Genomic DNA, 20551 nt, shown 5'->3' on the forward strand with positions numbered 1-20551 from the left:
AATGTATTGAAAGTTCAACTGCTAAGGAAAAACAACTTTGGAGAAAATTTTTAAATAGGTTGTTATGTTCGTAGTGTGTTTTTGTATTCTTTTTTTTTTTTTTTTACACTGAAATTGGTTAATAGGTGCTCATATATATTACAGTTATGTATGCAGAGTAGTATATACAGTCGGTCCTCGTATAACACGTGTTTGCATTACACGAATTCGATCATACACGATTTATAAATAGGGGAACGTTATCTTATATAACACGAACCGAATTCGCTTATACACGATTCGCCTTTGTGTTTACAAGAAATGGCAGTCGAACGCGGAATCACCCCAACTGAACGCAACACGATAGGAATAAAGAAGATTCTGAAAATGTATTTATGTGTTTTATATCAGTGAAGGGGGAAACACATTTCACCATAATAACGTAAAAACCAACAAAATTCCAGCTATCGGTATAATCGCAAATGCAACTAGATGGAGCTTACTACCAGTTTATAACAGGTTCCACTAGCAGAAACGCAACTGGAAATTGTTTTTATTGTTTTATGGTAGTAACCCCTAGAAATGTGCTTTAGTAAAATGCGAGGTGTTAATTAATAGTGTATCTCGGCCTTTACGGTGTTATTTATTCAGTTGCTACACGTGCGCAGCTTTGTTTATGTGTATCAAGCGTGCCTCCTCGTTAATTGCGCTTTATTCCCTAAAAATGAGTAAAATACTTAAAAGGTGTGAAAAGGAAGCGTCCTGGTGAAGACACTGCAGATTCAGAGAGAAAAAGAAAAGCAATACCGATAAACAGAGGCGGACTGGGTCAAAAATTCTTACCCGGGAAAATTTGTAGTGGCCTCATACTACGGTTTATGGCCAAAATCACATCGGCCTCCGGCCCACCGTGGTTTCCCCCGTAAGGCTTATGGCCAGTCCGCTTCTGTCAATAGAGAAAAAATATGAAATTGTGAAACACTTTGAGCGAAATGAAAGACCATGTGATATTGCACGTGCTACAGACCTAAATGAGGCAACGCCGAGAATTACAAAGAATGCAGAGGAAATAAAAACAACTTTCATAGCGGGAACAACTCAAAGTGTAGTTAAAATCCATTAGATTAAGACACAAAGAATTGGAAGAGATGGAACGGCTGTCATCTCTTTGGATAGAAAATCAAACAAAAAGCAAGTTTGCTTACGATAGAAGCAAAAGCATTAGCAATATTTTATTACGACTTACGCATTATAATTTATACTTACGTATTAATAAAATACGTATTTTATTACGACTATTTTATTTAATATAATAAATATTTTACGAATAAAATATGTATTTTATTCGTAAAAAATACTTTTTTAGTATTAAAAAATACTAAAAATACTTTATTATAACATAATATTATTTTTATTACGTATTTTAATCGTTATAAAATACGTAAGTATTTTATAACGATTAAAATTACCCGATTATTTATTGTGTTGGTAATGTTTTGGTTCCAAATGTGTGTTCAATCTTGGGTGGTCGGCACCTAACCCCACTTTTCCCATAGGGCCTGTTGTTTATATTGCACGATTTTGCATTGCACGAGGATTTCTAGGAACGCAACTATCGTGCTATACGAGGACAGACTGTACACCATACTGGCTAATAAAGACTAGCAAGATAATTTTTTTATAGATCATCAAAAAAGAGATCCTCCCTTTAATGTTATCAGCCACATAAGCAGCACCCACTGTACTTTAATTTTTGCCCTATCCTAATGAGAGCCAGATAAAACTGATTGGCCTATTATTCTTCATGTTCCTTGAAACAGTAACATTCATCCTGAAAAATAATGCTATAGGCATCTATACTATGAGTCCACTGTACTGTAACTTTGTTGTAAGCTATGCCAATCACTGCAAGATACAGGCATTTAGTGATCTTAACACAAACTGATGTGCCCATCCTAACAGCCACCAGACTGACATGTAAAATACTAGTTGCCATGGCAATCATGTCTGCCCAGTTCTGGAACTTATGACAAATATTTCACTATTAGAAATAATACTTGTGGTATGGGACTGTCAATCAGCATGTCACATGGCAGGGCACTGAAGGTGTGTGAGCATTGCTGCTAGCTACCTTCAGAACATCAAAAATGAAATGTGCACTGAATAAATTAATATTCAATATTATTCCAGAATGAAAATAGATCAGTTATTGCATAAAACCAATTATTTGCCACTTTGAAAGTTGAATGTTAGATCTCCAGAATACAGCATTTTCTGGAGTTCTAACAGCACATGTAATAGTTCCTGTTTGTTGTTATAAACACATACATGGAGTGCTATAATTCTAGATAGTGTATATTCCCATGTATAAATCACCTACCACTTTAAGTTCAACACACAACCAGGTATAAAATTCAGGGTTAGAAACAGATGAATTAATACTATATTTACAATTTATTAAATATATGGTTTTAGGCAAATATACAAAGTTGCTCACCTTCTAAAACCCAAGAATTTGTTCATTTTATTTACGAAATTTGTCAGGAGTTATGTTTTTGAATTTACTTTTGGCACTCTCACAAAAAAGCATACACAAAAAGCATGGCCTTTGTTAGTAGTCATTTTAAGTCATTTTTGAAATCAGCATTAGAAAATGATTCAGAAACAATCCCCTGTTCTGAGAAAACATCAGTGAATTTTTCAAAATGCAGAGTAATGTCATCTAATATTAAAATAAATTGAAATTAATAAGTAATAAAGATAAATAACATACCCTTCCATATTTTGAAAAAAAACTACGAATATCTGTTTCTGTGCATGCAGATGGAAGGCCACCAAGAAAAACCTTAGGAAAATTTCCCCCTGCTTTCTTTGCCTGCTATGCATAGAAATATATCCATATAAAATTATTATATTATATCACTGAACTAACTATCAACTTTACATACACAGACAAACATAGCTCTATTATATTATATATACATAATACATTATATAAAAAGCCTTTGCAAAACAAACTTACATGTTTTGAAATTTTACAAAACAACATTGTGCCTATGTATGCATCAATGATAAGACAACATTCTATCTATGTAGAGATATAATGTCCAATGACTGCCTTCCACACACTGCTATTTTTTTCAAGCAGACTAACTCTACAACTGCAATTACAGTTATATTATGGAACTCATCTCACAGGTACTACATTTTTAAAAACTTTTATTGACAAGAAATAATTTAAAAATTTCACTTTTTGATACTACCATATATTTTCTCACTATTATTAATGCAACTGAGAAATATCAGTTGTAAATACTTGAAAATATATTTTATCTTAAAAAAGAAAAAAGCACATTATTTCTGTTTAAACTCACCCTCATTTGGGCATAGTGCAATTTGTTGCTATGTGAAGGTGAATGCATTACTAAGAATCATTGCTGAGAACAGCAGAAAGTGGCATTTGTGAAAAGTGAAACTAACATGTTCTTCATTACTACTGGCACTCAAATTTTTTACGTAACTTGATGTGCATTAATAACTTGAGCTACTCCCAAACAATGTGATAATAGGTGCTGAAAGAACTGGACAGAAAGACAGAGTCTTTCTGTCCAGTTCTAATTTTAAGTTCCTATTTTTAACAAGTGCATGTATATTAGGCTTAAGAAAACATGTCATTTTATTTTATTTAATTGCCAAACTGGAGTTAAATCAGCCAAAACATATCCGGGTGCTGCTGTGAACCCTGATCACGCCTTGCTATGTTCTAATGTGAAAATAAGACTGAAAACTGAGAGGAAAGATTGTCACATGAAAAAGATAAATATTGACAGACTAAGGTTTGAACAGATACGTGGGCAAGCAACAACAGCATTGAACAGTCAGCAACTGTAATGCAATATCAGCACGAGTGGGGTAGAAGATGGTTGGGAAATCATTAAGAGCACAATTGTCAAGACTAGATGAGAGATTATGGGAACAAATACAAAAATGACACAAAAGAAATGGATGATGGAGGAGATTTTTAGTCTGGCAGATCACCGAAGAGCAGTCAATACAACCAAATTCAGAAATTTATCGAATTAAGATAAAAAAGACAAAGGAGGAATGGATGGAAGAGAGATGTTAAGAAATTGAGATTTTACAACAAAGACAGTCTTAAAAAAATTGCAAAATGTTTGCGGACTTTCTGGAACAGGACATTATATAGCCAGGGAGGATGTCTGTGTATGCTAGGTGCAGAGAGTGTGAAGAAATTAGGCACCAACTCAGCATTCTGATGGGTGTCTATGAGAGTTTGAGGTGTAGGGTAGATGCCTTCGTAAGAATTAAAATGGGGGACCCATCAAACTCTCAGCTACCCAACTCAAAGACAAAAGACTCACTCTTTTGCATCAGACAACACAGTGACAATCTTCAAAGCAGAATGCACTGGTCCCACAGGAGCAAGTTATTGTCAGTGATCCAACTGTTGGGGAGATGGGAAATATATTGTGCAAAAAAGATAGGTGGAAGAGAGCAAGGAAATGTCTGCCTCCAGCAAAGGTCGATGACATTGACAGCAAAGGTTGATGCAGAGTTACTCAACAAGTACATGTCAATGTTGAAAAAAAAGTCAAGAGTTAGGAATAAATTTGAAAGTGTCAGCAATTCTGCTCAGCCACAATAGGAGAGAGTATATGATGAGTTCCTTGTCAATGAATTCAACCATGGAGAGAGATTGTGCAAGGCTCACGGGGTATTATTTTTCTCAGTGTAGTCTGTACTTGTTAACAGGAGAGATTGCTTATATAGGGATTGGATACACTTAAATAGTAAGGATGCAAGAATATTTGCTGATGTAATTGAGGCAGTGTTAGGTGGGTCAGAAAACTGCTAGCTTGGGGGGATACACTGACTAATAGATTAACAGTAGAAATAGGCAGAAGTGAAAGTGATTCTTGCAATGTTTTTATTGGAATGAGCAGCAGCCTGGAAAAAAAAGGTGCTTGGTATTTCAAGGACTGCTGGGAGTCATCACGGAACAAGTAAATACATGGGCTGTGTTGGAGCAACTTAGAGTAAGAACAGGCAAATGTATGGTACCACACAGATATAAGAAGGAATGCAGAATTGGAATTTGGGAAGTACAATGTGTACAGAAAGGAAGGGTAATGCTGTTAGTTAAGAAATACATAAAATCTAAGCAAGTACATCCAGTTGACATGGGTGGATGCAATGTTATGTCAGTTTGGTGTGACATAAGCACTGGGAAAGCAAAATTGAGAGTAGGAGTGTGTTGCGAGACTGATGAGTACAATGAATAATTGTACACAGAAATAGAGTGGGCCAGTAAATCAGAATGTCTTATAATGGGGATTTTAACTTCCAGGATATTGACTGAAACTTGCGATGGTCACTCGCAGATTAGCAAGACTTTTGTGCATTTTTTTAATTAGATAATTGTTTTCTACAGCAGCTTCTTCGAGAGGCAAACAAGAGGAAGTAATATCCTTGATCTGATTATCAGCATTGATTATTCATGCATTTAGAATCTACAGATAAAGGAACCACTAGGTGCAGTGTTCACAGTGTGCTGATGTGGGATTTACTCAAAGATGTAACTTCCATTAGGTGGGAAACGAAAGGGTTTTTGCTTACGTAAAGGTGACTACAGAGGTCTCAGACAATTTTTGAGTTCATACAGTGGGACCGACTGATGTTACCAACAGCAACTTCTAAATAGAAAGCATTCAAGGAAGTAATCTTGGACGCTACTAGGCTTTTCATACCAACTAAGACATACTGTTAAAGGTTTAGGCCTAAATCAGATGGGATGCATATAAAATATCAGGTGACATAAAAGCCTATGGTAGATTTAAGCTGGTTTCTAATCAAGACACAGAGGTTAGACAGGCGAAAGCAGATTACAAGAAATCCTTGGCAAATGATGCAAAGTAAAGCAGCAAAGGTCATTGATATCAATGGTTCAACTGTTGATCCTGCTCAGGTAACTGACAAACTGAATGAGTATTTTGCATCTATATTTGCACATGAAGAGATATTCAGGGAGGGGAATGCCAAAATTTTAACACTCGGTCAGGGAGATAAATGATTTTGTAATAACTGGGAGCAAAGTGGAGGAGAAATTGTTAAAGTTAAACATAAGAAAAACACCTGGGGTGGATGGAATCTATCCAGTTATATTAAAGCAGGCAGCAAAGGAATTAAGCAAACCCTTAGCCATAATTATGATATCTTCCTTGGACTCAGGGGAGGTCCCCATGGACTGCAGATGCACAAATTTGTCTCCAATTCACAAGGGGGGGGGGGGGTTAAACAGTCAGATGAGCAATTACAGACCTGTTACTTTAACTTCTGTTATTGGGAAATTAATGGAGACACTGGTCAAAGCACTGCAATATCACCTAAACAAGATTGCAGTTATAGTACAGACACAGCATGGCTTTGTTAAAAGGAAGTCTTGTCTGGCCAATCTTGTCTGATTGGATACTATGATGTATTCACAAAGGAACTGGATGCTAAAAATAATTTTGATATCATATACTTGGATTTTAGGAAAGCTTTTGATACTGTTGCACATGGAAGACTACTGTACAAATTGGAGAATTATGGCATTAAGGGCAAATTGCTGCGATGGATAAACAGATGGTTCAGTAGAAGAAGACAGAAAATGGTAATCAGTGGACCTGCTCTCCATGGACTAATGTTATTTGTGGGGTTCCCCAGGGTTCGGTGTTAGGCCCACTGTTGTTTTCTGTATTTATTAATGATATTGATGAAGGTATATCAGGTTTAATATCAAAGTTTGCAGACGACTTAAAAGGTTGGCAGGGTTGTTTATGACACTAATGACAGTGTGCTACTGCACAGGATATAGAAAAATTGAGCAGATGGGCTGAGAGATGGCAAATTGAGTTTAACACTGACATATGTAAAGTACAGTAAAGCCCCGCTATTCGAGGAGGTTACGTTCCTGAGAAATGCCGTGAATACTGAGTTATGGCTCCCATAGTAATAAAGGGGTTCCGTTCCAAAGTATGAAATACAGTAAACCCCCGCTATTCGTGGGGGTTACGTTCCTGAGAAATTCGCGAATACCGAAAACGCAAATACTGAGTTATGGCTCCCATAGTAATAAAGGGGTTCCGTTCCAAAGTATGAAATATATAAGAAAAACTAGTCTAAAATTTTGTCTATGTATGTATTATATGTACCTTCATAATATGACATGTACATAGACAGTACATAGTGAAATGCAAGCATATAGCATCGAAATGAAAATAACAAACAATTTAATATTAAATGTAATATTTATTAGAAATTTCAAACCAGCGCCTTTGCTAGCAAAAAAAAAAACATCCCGCCAGTGCTATCACCAGTTTCGCTAAAGTGTTGATAGAGGAGTTTTGCCTTTTCGCGAATGATGAGTGAACTTAACGGAATTTTATTTCGAGTTCGGTCTTCTATCCACAGATTTAAAGCCTTTTCCATTTTTTCTAATTTAACATCACGAGTTACAGAGCAAATTTTTGAAGCAATTAGCGCGTTTTCACGGACACTACGGCGGATTTTTTCTTCCGATTTCTTGATTGATCGTACCGTTGATTCATTGATTTTATAATGTTTTGCCACTGAGGAGACACTTTCACCATTAGAAATTTTGTCTAATAACTCAATTTTATTCGCTAATGTTATCACCTTCTTTGATATTTTCACCTTTCTCTTTTTATTCGTAGCCATATTTTTGTAGGGGTTAGAAAGAACTTGCCACAATAAAGTCACTTTCTTCCGTTAACACACTCGAAAAAGTCTGTTTTACACTGAAAAACGGTAGATTTATCATTTTTGTAAGCATATCAATTTATAAATTGATAAATTTATTCAGTTTATAAGCATATAAATTAAAAGCAAACGACGAAACCTTCCACGACTAACACATACTGAACAAAGATTAGCGAGAAACATCCACGCTCACGATTTTTTCACCCCTCTCCCCCCACCCACTGAGCGCTGTTTTGACCGGGAAAGATAATTTTAGCCACGCCCATGTTTTTTATGGCGGAAAATATTCACGGCGCTTTAAAATTCACATTTTTTCAGGTTTCATTTTATATTAAATCGGCGATCGCGAATACGCGAAACCGCGAATACAGATACCGCGAATAGCGGGGGTTTGCTGTATATAAGAAAAACTAGTCTAAAATTTTGTCTATGTAAGTATTATATGTACCTTCATAATATGACTATGTATATAGATAGTACATAGTGAAATGCAAACATAAGGCATCGAAATGAAAATAAGAAACAATTTAATATTAAATGTAATATTTATTAGAAATTTCAAACAAATCTTTCAATCCAGCACCTTTGCTATAGCTAAAAAACTTATCCCGCCAGTGCTATCACCAGTTTCACTAAAGTGTTGATAAAGGAGTTTTGCCTTTTCACGAATGATGAGTGAACTAAAGAGAATTTTATTTTGAGTTCGTCTTCTATCCACAGATTTAAAGCCTTTTCCATTTTTTCTAATTTAACATCACGAGTTACAGAGCAAATTTGTGAAGCAATTAGCGCGTTTTCACGGACACTATGGAGGATTTTTTCTTCAGATTTCTTGATTGATCGTACCGTTGACTTATTGATTTTATAATGTTTTCCACTGACGAGACACTTTCACCATTAGAAATTTTGTCTAATAACTGAATTTTATTCGCTAATGTCATCACCTTCTTTGATCTTTTCACAATTCCCTTGTTATTCATAGCCATATTTTTGTAGGGGTTAGAAAAGAACTTGTCCACAATAAAGTCACTTTCTTCCATTAACACACTCGAAAAAGTCTGTTTACACTAACAACACTGCAAAACGGTAGATTTTTCACTTTTGTAAGCATATCAATTTATAAATTTATTCAATTTATAAGCATATAAATTAAAGGCAAACCACGAAACATTCCATGGCACGCGCATAGCACATACTGAACAAGGATTAGCAAGAAACATCCACGCTCGTGATTTTGTCACCCCTCTCCCCCCACCCACTGAGCACTGTTTTGACCGGGAAAGATGATTTTAGCCACGCCCGTGTTTTTTTAGGTGAAAAATGTTCACACCGATTTAAAATTCACATTTTTTTGGGTTTCATTTTATATTAAATCAGCGACCGCAAATATAGATACTGCGAATAGCGGGGGTTTACTGTACTGTATATGGGTAGCAGTAACCCCAGAGAAATGTACCAACTGTGTGGGACTACACTCCGGGTATTCGAGAATCAAAAAGACCAGACGGTAATTGTGCAGTCAGATATGAAGTTTTCTGAGCAGTGCAGAGAGGCTGCAAGAGCAGGTCACAGGGTCTTGTCAATGATATACAGGAATTTTTCTAGCAGGGATAAGGAAGTGATTATCCCCCTGTATAAGGCAATGGTCAGGCCACACCTTGAGTACTGTATACAGGTCTGGAGGCCTCATTTTAAGAAGGATGTAGAGCTGTTGGAACAAGTAGAGAAGAGAAACAAGATTAGTGAATGGAACGAAGCGTTGCTCTACCAAAAAAGGCTTAAGTTTTGCAAATTACAGTGTCTGGATACTAGGCACCTGCGAGGTGACCTGTTTGAGGTATATAAAGCTTTGAATGGTTTGAGCAAGCTCAATGCTGATGGGATTCTTCCACTTTCCCAGATTAATCGCCTGAGGGGACATAAATTCAAATTGAGGAAGGACAGTTGTAAAATAGATGTGTGGAAATTTGCCTTTAGCCATCTGTTGTGGAAGTTGACAGCTTAAATAAATTCAAGGCAAAACTAGACAAATATTTGGAGACAATGGATGGTGAAATGGGAAGGTGTGTTTTTTTGGCTGATGCTACCTAAGCTTGCTTTCTTGCATCGTATGCCTCTACTCTATTATCATTAGTGGAAGAAATTTTGTAGTTAACGTTGTTTGACAATAAACCCTCAATGTGTCATATGAAAACGACCACGGATGATCTTCTTCCACAATTACAGTAGCAGTGTTTATGGTTTATGCAGTGACAGCCGTTGTTGGAGCTTCTGGACTACTGATGTTGGTGACTTTAAAACATCTTTAAAATTGTAAACCACCGCTTTTAACATTTCATGTTAAAAGCGGTGGTTTCATTTCATGCTTCAGCTGATGTTTTCTTGAGATGGAAACAAAATTTGAGAGCAGATACTGTACTTGACATGTCACATCCATTGCTATGCAGGTAAAGTTCGAGTGCAAAAATCAACTGTGCAGTTCCTATCCATAGTTTGGTTTGGTTTTAAATTCCGCAGTTCGGTTAGAAATAGAAAGCAGTACTTTTAATAGGCATTTTCATGAAAAATTATCATTTTTTACTGAAGAGCTCTCATAGAATTTTTTTTTTTTTTTTTTTTGCTTCAATTGTTTCATGTGCACCAGCCTGAATGGAACAGCAATTCTGCTCTCAATTATGCACAATGCAGGTACTGCAGATGACATTACCAAACACCTGATATCATATTGGATTGCAATATGACCAAGGGAGATAGTAATACCATGGATTATATGTTCCACATTTTTGGTATCCTGAATTACCAGATGGTGGCCAGTAGCAGCATTCTTGCCTTACTGAATGCTGCTGGCATCAATGCCTACATCATCTTTCATGACAATCTAAAAAAATGAGAAGATCCCAAGAGAGGAATTCCTCAAGCATGTCTCTTGGACTCAAAGCCTCGTCCAAACAAATGAAACAAGTTTTATGAAATACAAAATCTTATTTCATTATACAAATTTTTTTAAAAATATACAACTCTTATAAAATGCTGACAAAAAAAAAAAAAAGTTTTCATTCGGTATATACTATCAGTAGATAATATTTGCAAATACACAATATAGAAATGCGAAAAGAAAAACTAGGAAATTCAATAGTACTTACCCAATGAAAACATAATACTAATATTATTTTGTAATGAACTTATTTTTTAATAGCCATTTTCATGGTTGCTATAAACAACTGATAACTGCTTCCTTTGTGTATATTGTGTTTGTTAGATAAGTGGTGATCCAGATTTTGTTAATGTAAACATTACATCTCTTTTAATTTTTTATTTAATTCATTTGCCATAAATACTTTGCTCTCAAGTATGATGTCATTTTTTTTCCATTAAAACTTTTCTTCTTTTTGTGAAGAATAAAAGTTTTAATGGAAAGAAATGTGAGTTGTCTGCCAACAAAATCCCACCTTATGAAGAATTTCTTAAAAGTTTCTTTGCTAATTAAAATATTTTCTGTATTAATAGTGGGATTAATTTAGGAATATATGGTACTTAAATATAAAAATCCTGGATTGTTTGCCTTATCATATTGCAAACAAATTTGTCAAGAGAAGTTTTTGTTTCTTGGTGATAAGAAACATGAAGAATATTTACCTATTGCTTGATTTCAAATTCTTATGAACCATTCTAAAAATTCTGTTGCTTTTGAATAATTTGTATATTTTTTATAATGCTGACCGCTTGTGTATAACCACATGCACACAGTAATGCACAAGGCTGAGAGTTTAAATGTGGCACTATGATGTGCCTCCTCCTAGTGAGGAGGCTAACAGACATGGGGTAAAAAAATGGCGATTTGTAAGTAATCCAGTTATGTATGTCAGTGTAAATAATCTGTTAAGGAGTACAGTGAACTCCTGCTTTACAATATTAATCTGTTCCAGAGACACCATCATATCGTGAAAATATTGTAATGTGGCCCAATAACACATTGTTTTTTGGTAACTCATTCCAAGACCTCAGAAGATAAAATTTTCACTATATAAATAAGCCATTTATCTCTCTAAAAGGCAATTTTTATAATGGAAATTGCATATATTGATTAAAACTAATATACCGATTAAAGCATAACACAAAAATCACTTCAACTAAAGGATTCAAAAACAAAACACATGCTCCGGTAGGAGACAATCATAAGACCACAGTAAAATGAAATAAATAGGATAACATGATCATTGGTTAGTAGAATCGGCCACTTTATAAAATCAAATCTCAAAAAACCAATTCAAATCATTAAAATGCACTACACTTTAATGGTTATCATATGTTCGGTTATAAGAATCAATTCTGAACACCTTATTTTTGGACATTACTACCATAAAACAATAAAAAAATTTGCAGTTTCCCGTTTGTTGGGCTTCTCTGTTAGCACAATCTATTATATATGGGTAGCAAACTATTTTAATGCATTTGTGATAATACCGATAACTGGAATTCTGTGGGTGTCTACATTATTATGGTGAAATATGTCTGTTCACGAAATGTTCAATCATATAAAAAACAAAATAAATTTTCGGAAGCTTCTCTTCATTCCTATTTTTTAAGCTTTGTTAATTTATTACGCCATATATCAATCAGTTAGTACAGTATGTGTTAATTAAGTTACGTACATAGGCAAAAATTTATATTTTTAGGCATTTATTTTTATTTTTCTAACCTGTGGAAAATATTCTTCCAATTTTCAAGTATCATTTAATTTTGTTAATTGGTAAGGTAATAAAGTACAAATTTGTGCTTTATATATTTACTTTTATAGCCTGTGGATAATGTTTCTCCCATTTTTGCTTATAAGAATCACCATTTCATAGTATTAAAATTCAATTCGCAAAGGTGATCACAAGACCGGCGCTTACTACACATCGTATAGTGAACGGTATTGCATTATGGAGACTCCATCGTAAAGTGGGCGATCCACTGGATGAGACCCAGTCCCAGGATGAAAACCTGCTTGGACTTGGATGGTCTCTGGTCCAAATTTGGTCCTTGAGGTTGTCAGAGACATTCTCTCAGATATGCCAGACAAGCTGTACTTGATACCTAGGAGTCTAAAACGCTGATGGAACTGATATTCAGGTGACATTCAAGTCGAGTGGACCCGATTTCGGCGAAGTCCGGATGGTCTGTGACAGCCAAATCCTCTGCTTGCACCTTCACAATGGTGGGACTGTTAGTAACCCTGGGTATAACCTCCATGAACATGCACACTGTGGGTGACCACCCAGGTGTAAGCAGAGGTTGAGGTGTGGCACCCACACCACATGGAATGCCAACCCTCTGTGTTACCAGGCAATACTAGGTGGTAGATGACCGGTGAAATACCACCACTTTGCTTATTGGAGGCTTGAAGTGGTGGAACCTATGTTTAGTCTCCAGAGCTAAGTTCCTGTCAACCCTTCTCCATCTCTTCCATCATGCAGTATGACTTTTGAGGTTATGATGAACATCATGGTGAGATCCAATCTTCCTTACATTTCGAGGGTACAGCTCTAAAGCGGTATACGCAGGCCGGTCGCTAGTTAGTATACCGGACCCAACCTATTGGTAACTCTTTAGGAGACTTCCAGATCAGCTAGTGTATAATCTTGCTACTTCTACTCAGCCAGATAGTGACTAGAGGGAGTCTGAGTTCTGTGTATGCGGGGGGGGGGGGGGCATTGCCGAGGCCACATTATGTCAAGGATCTGGGCATATTCTTACCATGTGTATGCAAAATCCAAAAATTTAATTACTTCATACAGTATGTCGAACCCCCACTTTTTCTTACTATTGAATACACCATGAATTGTCAAACTAATAGAATAAGCTTATCTGCGAAAAGCTCTAAACCTCCCAAGCACTTCCTAATTCATTTCACAAATAACATAGTCTCAATTCTAATCTCAACAATGTCCATTTCCACTTGCAGTCTACCAAACCCCATGTATTTTTTCTGACAGAATCTCAGTTCAGTTGATTCAACCACTGTTCATCTCAGTTGTCCAAACATGTGCTCCTGAACTCCTGTTCTTTGCCTCCTTTTTTCACTTTCTTATTCCAAAGATGTTTTTCCTTCTGCTTGGAAATTTGCTCATATCCAGCCAGTTCCTAAAAAGGGTGATAAATCCCTCCCATCCAATTACCGTCCCATTACAATTACTTCTACTCTTTCTACAGTAATGGTGAAATCTATTAATTGCCAATTACCTAGAAACCTTTTGTCTGATTAATGATCGCCAGTATGGATTCCATCAGTGTCGATCCACTGGTGATATTCTGGCTTATGTTACCCATTTATGGACAAATTCAATGGAAAAGTTCGGGGAAACACAAGCAGTTGTTCTTGACATTTCAAAAGGCTTTCGATCATGTTTGGCATAAAGGTCTTCTAAACAAACTTCCATCTTATGGTTTGCCAACTGTTTTTTGTAATTGGTTGTCCAATTTTCTCTCTGATCGCTCACTGAGGGTAATGGTAGATGGCTCTCTGTCTTCTAACTTTTCCACTAATGCTGGTGTTCCTCCACTCTTTCCTTTTGTATATTAATGACCTTCTTCCATTGACTGGAAATCCTATCCATAGTTTTGCATTCTACTTTCCATTTTGAGAAACCTTTCCCTGCTCAATCAACTTCAACTTCTCGAATATTCGCTACCAATCCTTAAATGCCGATCTCCAGGTATTTCTCCAGTGGGGCAAAGACAACTTAGTTGATTTCAATCCTTCTAAAACTCAGTCTTGTCTTATAGCTTGCAAAAAAGATTCTTCTGCTCCTATGCTTATCTTTGGTGACGCTCCGATTTCTGGGCAAAATGATTTATCTCTTTTGGGGATTACCCTGACTTCTAATCTCTCTTGGCACAAGCACATTAAAAATATTGCTTCCTCTGCATCTAAAAAACTTGCGGTTTTCTCTTTCACTCTTGGCGTTACTTTTCTTCCAAACAGCTGTTCACGCTGTACAAATCGCAAATCCGCCCTACCATGGAATATTGCTCCATCTAGGGCGGTGCCCCCAAAACCTCTCTCAGGCTTCTAGATTCCATTTAGCAGAGGGCATTTAGGTTAATTAATGACTTCTCTCTAACAGAGTCTCTCCACTCGCTGTCTCATAGACATACTCTTTCTGCTGCATGCCTTTTATACAGATACTTCCATGGGCACTGTTCTTCTGAATTGGCTTCTATAATTCCCGCTCTCTCTTTCAAAACAGTCCGAACCCCTGCCGCCACCAGCCAACATCCATTTACCGTCCAACTTCAAACTCACAAAACCAACTTTTCATCTTCCTCATTTATTCATTCAACTGTCGTTTTCTGGAACAACCTTCTTTCATATGTATTTCCTGAAAATTAGTCTACAGAAGTTCAAGTCTAATGTTAACAAATTTCTTCTTTTGTCTTCTCAACCTCCAACTCAAGCACGGTACTAAGTACTATAGGTTCAAATACCTCTCGTATTTGGGGTTTTCATTAAAAAAAAAAAAAAAAAAAAAAAATGATGAAAATGCACCTGAACCTAGGACAATCACAACGACAAAGACCTCTAGCACAGTCCTGCTGTCGGCCACATTGGCCCTCCAAACGATGCTCCCTTGTGTGGTCTACTCCCATTCTTCCCTGTTTCCTCCCCTCACTCTTTTCGTCTGGTGGGGCATGGGCCTGCCTCACTGACCATCTGGGTTCATCTTCTCTATTGTCCCCATACTTCAGTCTCCCCCCACTCTGCCTAACACGCTAGTGTATGCCCACACAAGCTGTCAAAATTTAATACCATTCAAATCTAAATCGTGCCTGCATAAACCTCTTTCGGCCTTTTCTATTCCTAGTGCTTATAAATCTACTGGATACCTCTCCTGCTTCCACGGGGCAAAGTGTGAAAACGGTGGGTCTCAATAGGGGACCAACAGCTAAACATATACACAGCCCACATACCATACTTTTAAACCTTTGGCCTTGACAGCGTACTGTCTCACACTCACAGTGAAGACTACACGGAGATTGGGAGAAACTCCTGGTGCCGTGAGACCCTAAACACACTTTACACTTGTACATTAATTTCCCTCACTTCTTTTAATATTAAAATAAAAAATGGCATCAAAAGGTACAAATTTTACATATAGCTTCCTATCTTCAACTGAAGTATAATAATATTAAAATTCAAACTGGTGTTAATTCTAGCACATATTTAAATTAATAAGTGTCAATATTTTTGGTATACAAAATATATCATGTCACAGTTAGAAACTCACTTTATGTGCTCCTCGAGGACTACAGGCTTTTGGATCAATCTAGAAATATATAAATCATTAAACAATATTAAATATTAAAATAAATAATATATTAAATATTAAAATAAATTAAATTAAATTATATTAAAATAAATTAAATTAAATAATATAAAAAATTCAAAACGATCAATCATTTCTTTGCACAAGTCTACTCTGCTGTTTTTGTTCAGGAGTTTGGAAATTGTGTGGAATCCAGCAGAAACAGATTTACAACATTTTCAGGCATTCTTTCATAATACTGTGAGTACTACCCTATGAAATACACATTCTAACAGCTAATTCACAAAGTAACTTAATTTGCCTGTCTTTATCCTAGATTTCCTGGGCCTTTGAGATTTGCTCAGTTGTTGTGTATGAAGAGTTTTTTTTAGCCGCATGTCACTGGCAATCGTTTGGAATCAAGTATCATGTCGGACATACAGACTGAGCAGCAATATGTGATTTGTTATTGTGTAAGACGGGGCTTAAATGCATCAGAAACAGTTAAAGAGATGAATTATGTGTGTGGTAATGAATGTCTTGGTAGGACAGCCATATTTAAATGGCACAAGCGATTCAGTGAAGGTTGTTAGTCTGCAAATCACATATTGCTGTTCAATCTGTATGTCCAACATGATACTTGATTCCAAACGATTTTCAGTGACATGCAGCTAAAAAAAAAAAAAAAAACTCTTCACACACACCAACACTAGCTTGACAAGTACTGGCATGCGTGCATAGTCTGCTCAGTAGAGATCAGGGAGAGCATCTATACCAGCAGTTATAGAAAGTTGGGGCGGTAAACATAAAATCTTGCACCAGTCCACGAATTAAATAATCACCCTCTCATATTATGTATTACTTACCTAAGTCTGTATATGGGGCAAACAGGCTACAATTGTTCTTGGCCTGCTGCACATGCTAGTTCATTATCGTTGATCCCAAAGTAGCTTGGGATTCAGCAGAAACATAAGCCAAATGAACATTCAGAAAGAACATGTAGCATCTGCTGAAAGTTGGGACACAGCAGGATAAGAATTATATCTCATCATCAATAAAACCTGCAGTGCACTTAAAATCTACACCCTCCACCTTTGGAAATTATAGGTTTTAATGTAGTCCCAGGCAAACTCTATAGAATACAGGCTCTACTGCAAATATGCTTCATTCACTGGCAATCTTCTCACATACAATATGAAGTCAGCAACAGATCCTAAACAGGATTGACTTTGAGAATTCAGTAAAAACAAGCAAGAAATCAGGGTAGTCAGTTGATAGTCAGCATAGAGTTGAATGCAGAGAGAAGCTGGTGTGTTGGCCTTCCTGCAAAGTGACTGAAGATCTTTTAAAATTCCAAATCAAAATATGCATTTGCCCTATCAAAGACGATTGACACCAGGTCCTCACATTGAGGAAAACATTTCAGATTGATGTTTCCAGTGAAATTAAATGGTTTGAGAGTTGACCAGTTCCTTCAGAAGCCATACTGTGTTATGAAAAGGTGACCTGCTCGCAGATACTACCTAAGACAGACATTAACCATCCTTTCCAGGACTGTACACAAGTGGCTGATCAGAGCTATAATACAATAACTGTTTGAAGTTTTTAGATCCTTTTCTAGAAAGACCAGTACAATTCCCTTATGCCAGGGAATTGTACTGGTCCAGAAACTGCTCAAGGTATACCTGTTTTAGAGACAAAGCAAGAAATCCATAGATTCTGATGAAATGTTTAATCATCTCATAATGGATCTAAAAACTTCAAACAGTTATTGTATTATAGCTCTGACCAGCCACTTGTGTACAGTCCTTTTCCAGGACTGTACACAAGTGGCTGGTCAGAGTACACTCAGTAGAGTGAGTGTGCTGTTTTATTCTTCCTTAGTGAATGGCTGGTTGTAAGCTGTTGGTGAATGACCACTTGTTAGAAGACAGCTTCAATGTTTGCTTTTCAAAATTTTAATTCCAGACCAAAAACCCTGAACATGTGTATGATTTTTTGGGGGACACCTTGGCAAATGTCTCACCTAGGATGTTGGAGACTGCAATGGGGCATCTGCAACTGAACATCCCTTATGTTCTAAGAATTTGATGAAGAAATCATCAATGAAGATTGCATTGTATATTTGCCTTTCATTTTCCATACTTTGCCCAAGACAACTTTAAGGTTGACTGACCATGTAAGAGAAGATTTGAAGCAGATACATGATTCCCACTGGCAGTGATGTCTAACGAAATATGCTCAGACATACATGCTTAAAAGTGTGAAGTTATCAGTAGTGGGTTACCACTAGGATCTTCCCCACACAGTTTTGGAAATGATGATTGTATTTGGGGGTTTTTTGGCACAGGACCTCTTGGGCCATTTGTGCTTGGTCATGATTTACTTATGATAGATTTGGAGGGAGGGGGGAGGGGGGAGGGAGGGAGGGAGAGAGAGAGAGAGAGAGAGAGAACGACATGTTATTATGACCAGGGACAATTATACAAATTTATGCATTTCAAATAGTTAAACAGTTCTTTGATATCTGATAAAATTAAGGATTCCTGCAAGTTCCTGGATAGGGAGCTAAAGCAGGATTTTTACAGTTTGATTGTTTGCAGACATTCAATGAGAATATGCTTTATTGTTAGCTGCGACTGCAAAAAAAGAAACACTGGGGGAGTGCTTGCTCCCATAAGCAAATCCAGATGAGGTGGATGAGAATGATCGATGCAGTCTTGTCAGAATTGCTTCTTCTTACCTGCTTCTCCTGAAACTAGACACCCACAGTCGTGGCTCTTTTTTCATATGCAGCAGTTTATTGATTTGAGTTTGCCAGAGTTGAGACCATTGTTGCCTTTTTTTTTTTTTTTTTTTTCTAATTATGGATTTGTAGTCAGTGTATGGTGCTTACAGTTGACAGAAAGATACAGTGTTGTGATGTTTAGCAGCATCATCTGCACGTTCATTATCTGCAATACCAACATGACCAGAATTCCAGCAGGTTACCTTCTGGTTAGCCGTTTGATAGTGACATGATTTAGATTGGATATCTTTAAGAATGGAATGAGAGGAAGAAAAAGTTGATTGAATGGAAGTGATTGCACCTAAGGAGTCTACATATACATATATATATATATACAGTGGAACTTCTCTATTACGAACTTCTATTTAATGAATTTTTTCGCAAAACACTGCGCCCTGAAACGAAATTACATGTAAAATTAACCTCATATAGCGAAGTGTTAGTCTCTCTATAACGAATTTTTAAAAAGGTTAGTAAAAGCATTTTTGAAGATTTTCAAGCATTTACTGCTAAACAGCCACTCAAATATAATGCCTCCTTCCGAAATTGTGCATTAGCATCTGGAATTAAATAATCATCCTTTTATGAACATGTGTGGCCATTGACGCCCGTAGGGTCTTTATTTGTTGGCCTGGGGGAAAATGAAATTCGCTGCGGTAAACTTTAGCATGCTGCGGCAGCAATACATAGAATGCTACTATAGTCGGTTTTTAGTAACACCTACTGAGTGACATTCGCTTCTCACCTCAACTGTACCACATGACCTTCCTGTCAATTATTATATGATATGTCCGTTCTCATCTAACTGGACTCCCAATAGATGGTTCTCATGAATTTTGTTTTTTTTTTTTTTAATTTCGTTCATCATCAATCACATAGGCTATATGCTCTTGTATTTATTTATTTTTTTTTTTTCTGAAAAGTAACATACAGCATACCTTAACCATAAATTCTCTTTCGTGTATATATGAATGAAAGAAGAATAAAAGAAATTCACAGTCGCATATTTCTTAAAAGTGATTGAGGTCACGTGATACTGTTGAATTGGCAAGTGAACATCATTGAGTAGGCGGTACTAACAATTCACTATATGGCCAGCGCACTGAAGTTGGCGGCGTGTGTATCATCAAGAGCTGCATTTGAGTAATCTTTACAATTGCGGAAAAAATGTCGAAGAGAAAGTGTTTAAAGTATTAATGATAAAGCAAAGATTGTTATAATATTGACCAGAATTTTAAGAAAAAAGATGTTGCGGAGAAATGTGGCATACCTGCAAGCAGTTTATCTACGATTTTAAAAAATCGAGAATCAATTTTAAATGCAATTGAAGGAGGAGCAGACAAGAAGCGAATTAAGTTGTGTATATACGAAGATGTTGATAAAGCTGTTCTAAAATGGGTGCAAATAATACTTAAAATGAATATACCAATATCAGGCCTAATAATTAAACAACAAGCTCTGAAATTTACACAGTCCCTTGGAATGAAATTCCAAGGGACTGTGCAAATACAGAATTTAATGTGAGCACTGGGTAGCTAGATAAATTTAAGAAGGGCCACAGAATTGTGGAGAAAGTGTTAATGTAAGCGAAGAAGATTGCAACAGTTGGAGGAACAATACCTTAAAGATTTTGGAAGAATATGAGTGTAAGGATGTTTTTAATACTGACAAAATGGGTTTATTCTTTAAATGTTTACCGAATAGAACACTTGCT

At 36.4% G+C, this 20551-nt stretch overlaps 1 protein-coding gene across 2 annotated transcripts in view; it reads right to left on the minus strand.

Moving 5' to 3' along the window:
• Positions 1–20551, minus strand: part of LOC150087020 (uncharacterized) — a 246071-nt gene that overhangs the window by 182147 nt on the left and 43373 nt on the right. The window contains exons 4-5 of one of the 2 annotated variants that reach the window (XM_090371751.1): positions 16032–16070; positions 2753–2854 (exon numbers count right to left, since the gene is read on the minus strand). In XM_090371751.1, the coding sequence (XP_090227877.1) occupies positions 2753–2854; positions 16032–16070 (141 nt within the window). Of the gene's footprint in view, positions 1–2752; positions 2858–16031; positions 16071–20551 lie in introns of both variants that reach the window. The other variant, XM_090371750.1, reaches the window with a different exon arrangement.

This window comes from Mastigoproctus giganteus, chromosome 4 (assembly GCF_048544385.1).
Source record: "Mastigoproctus giganteus isolate SK-2022 chromosome 4, ASM4854438v1, whole genome shotgun sequence".
In the NCBI taxonomy this organism is placed as follows: Eukaryota; Metazoa; Arthropoda; class Arachnida; order Uropygi; family Thelyphonidae; genus Mastigoproctus; species Mastigoproctus giganteus.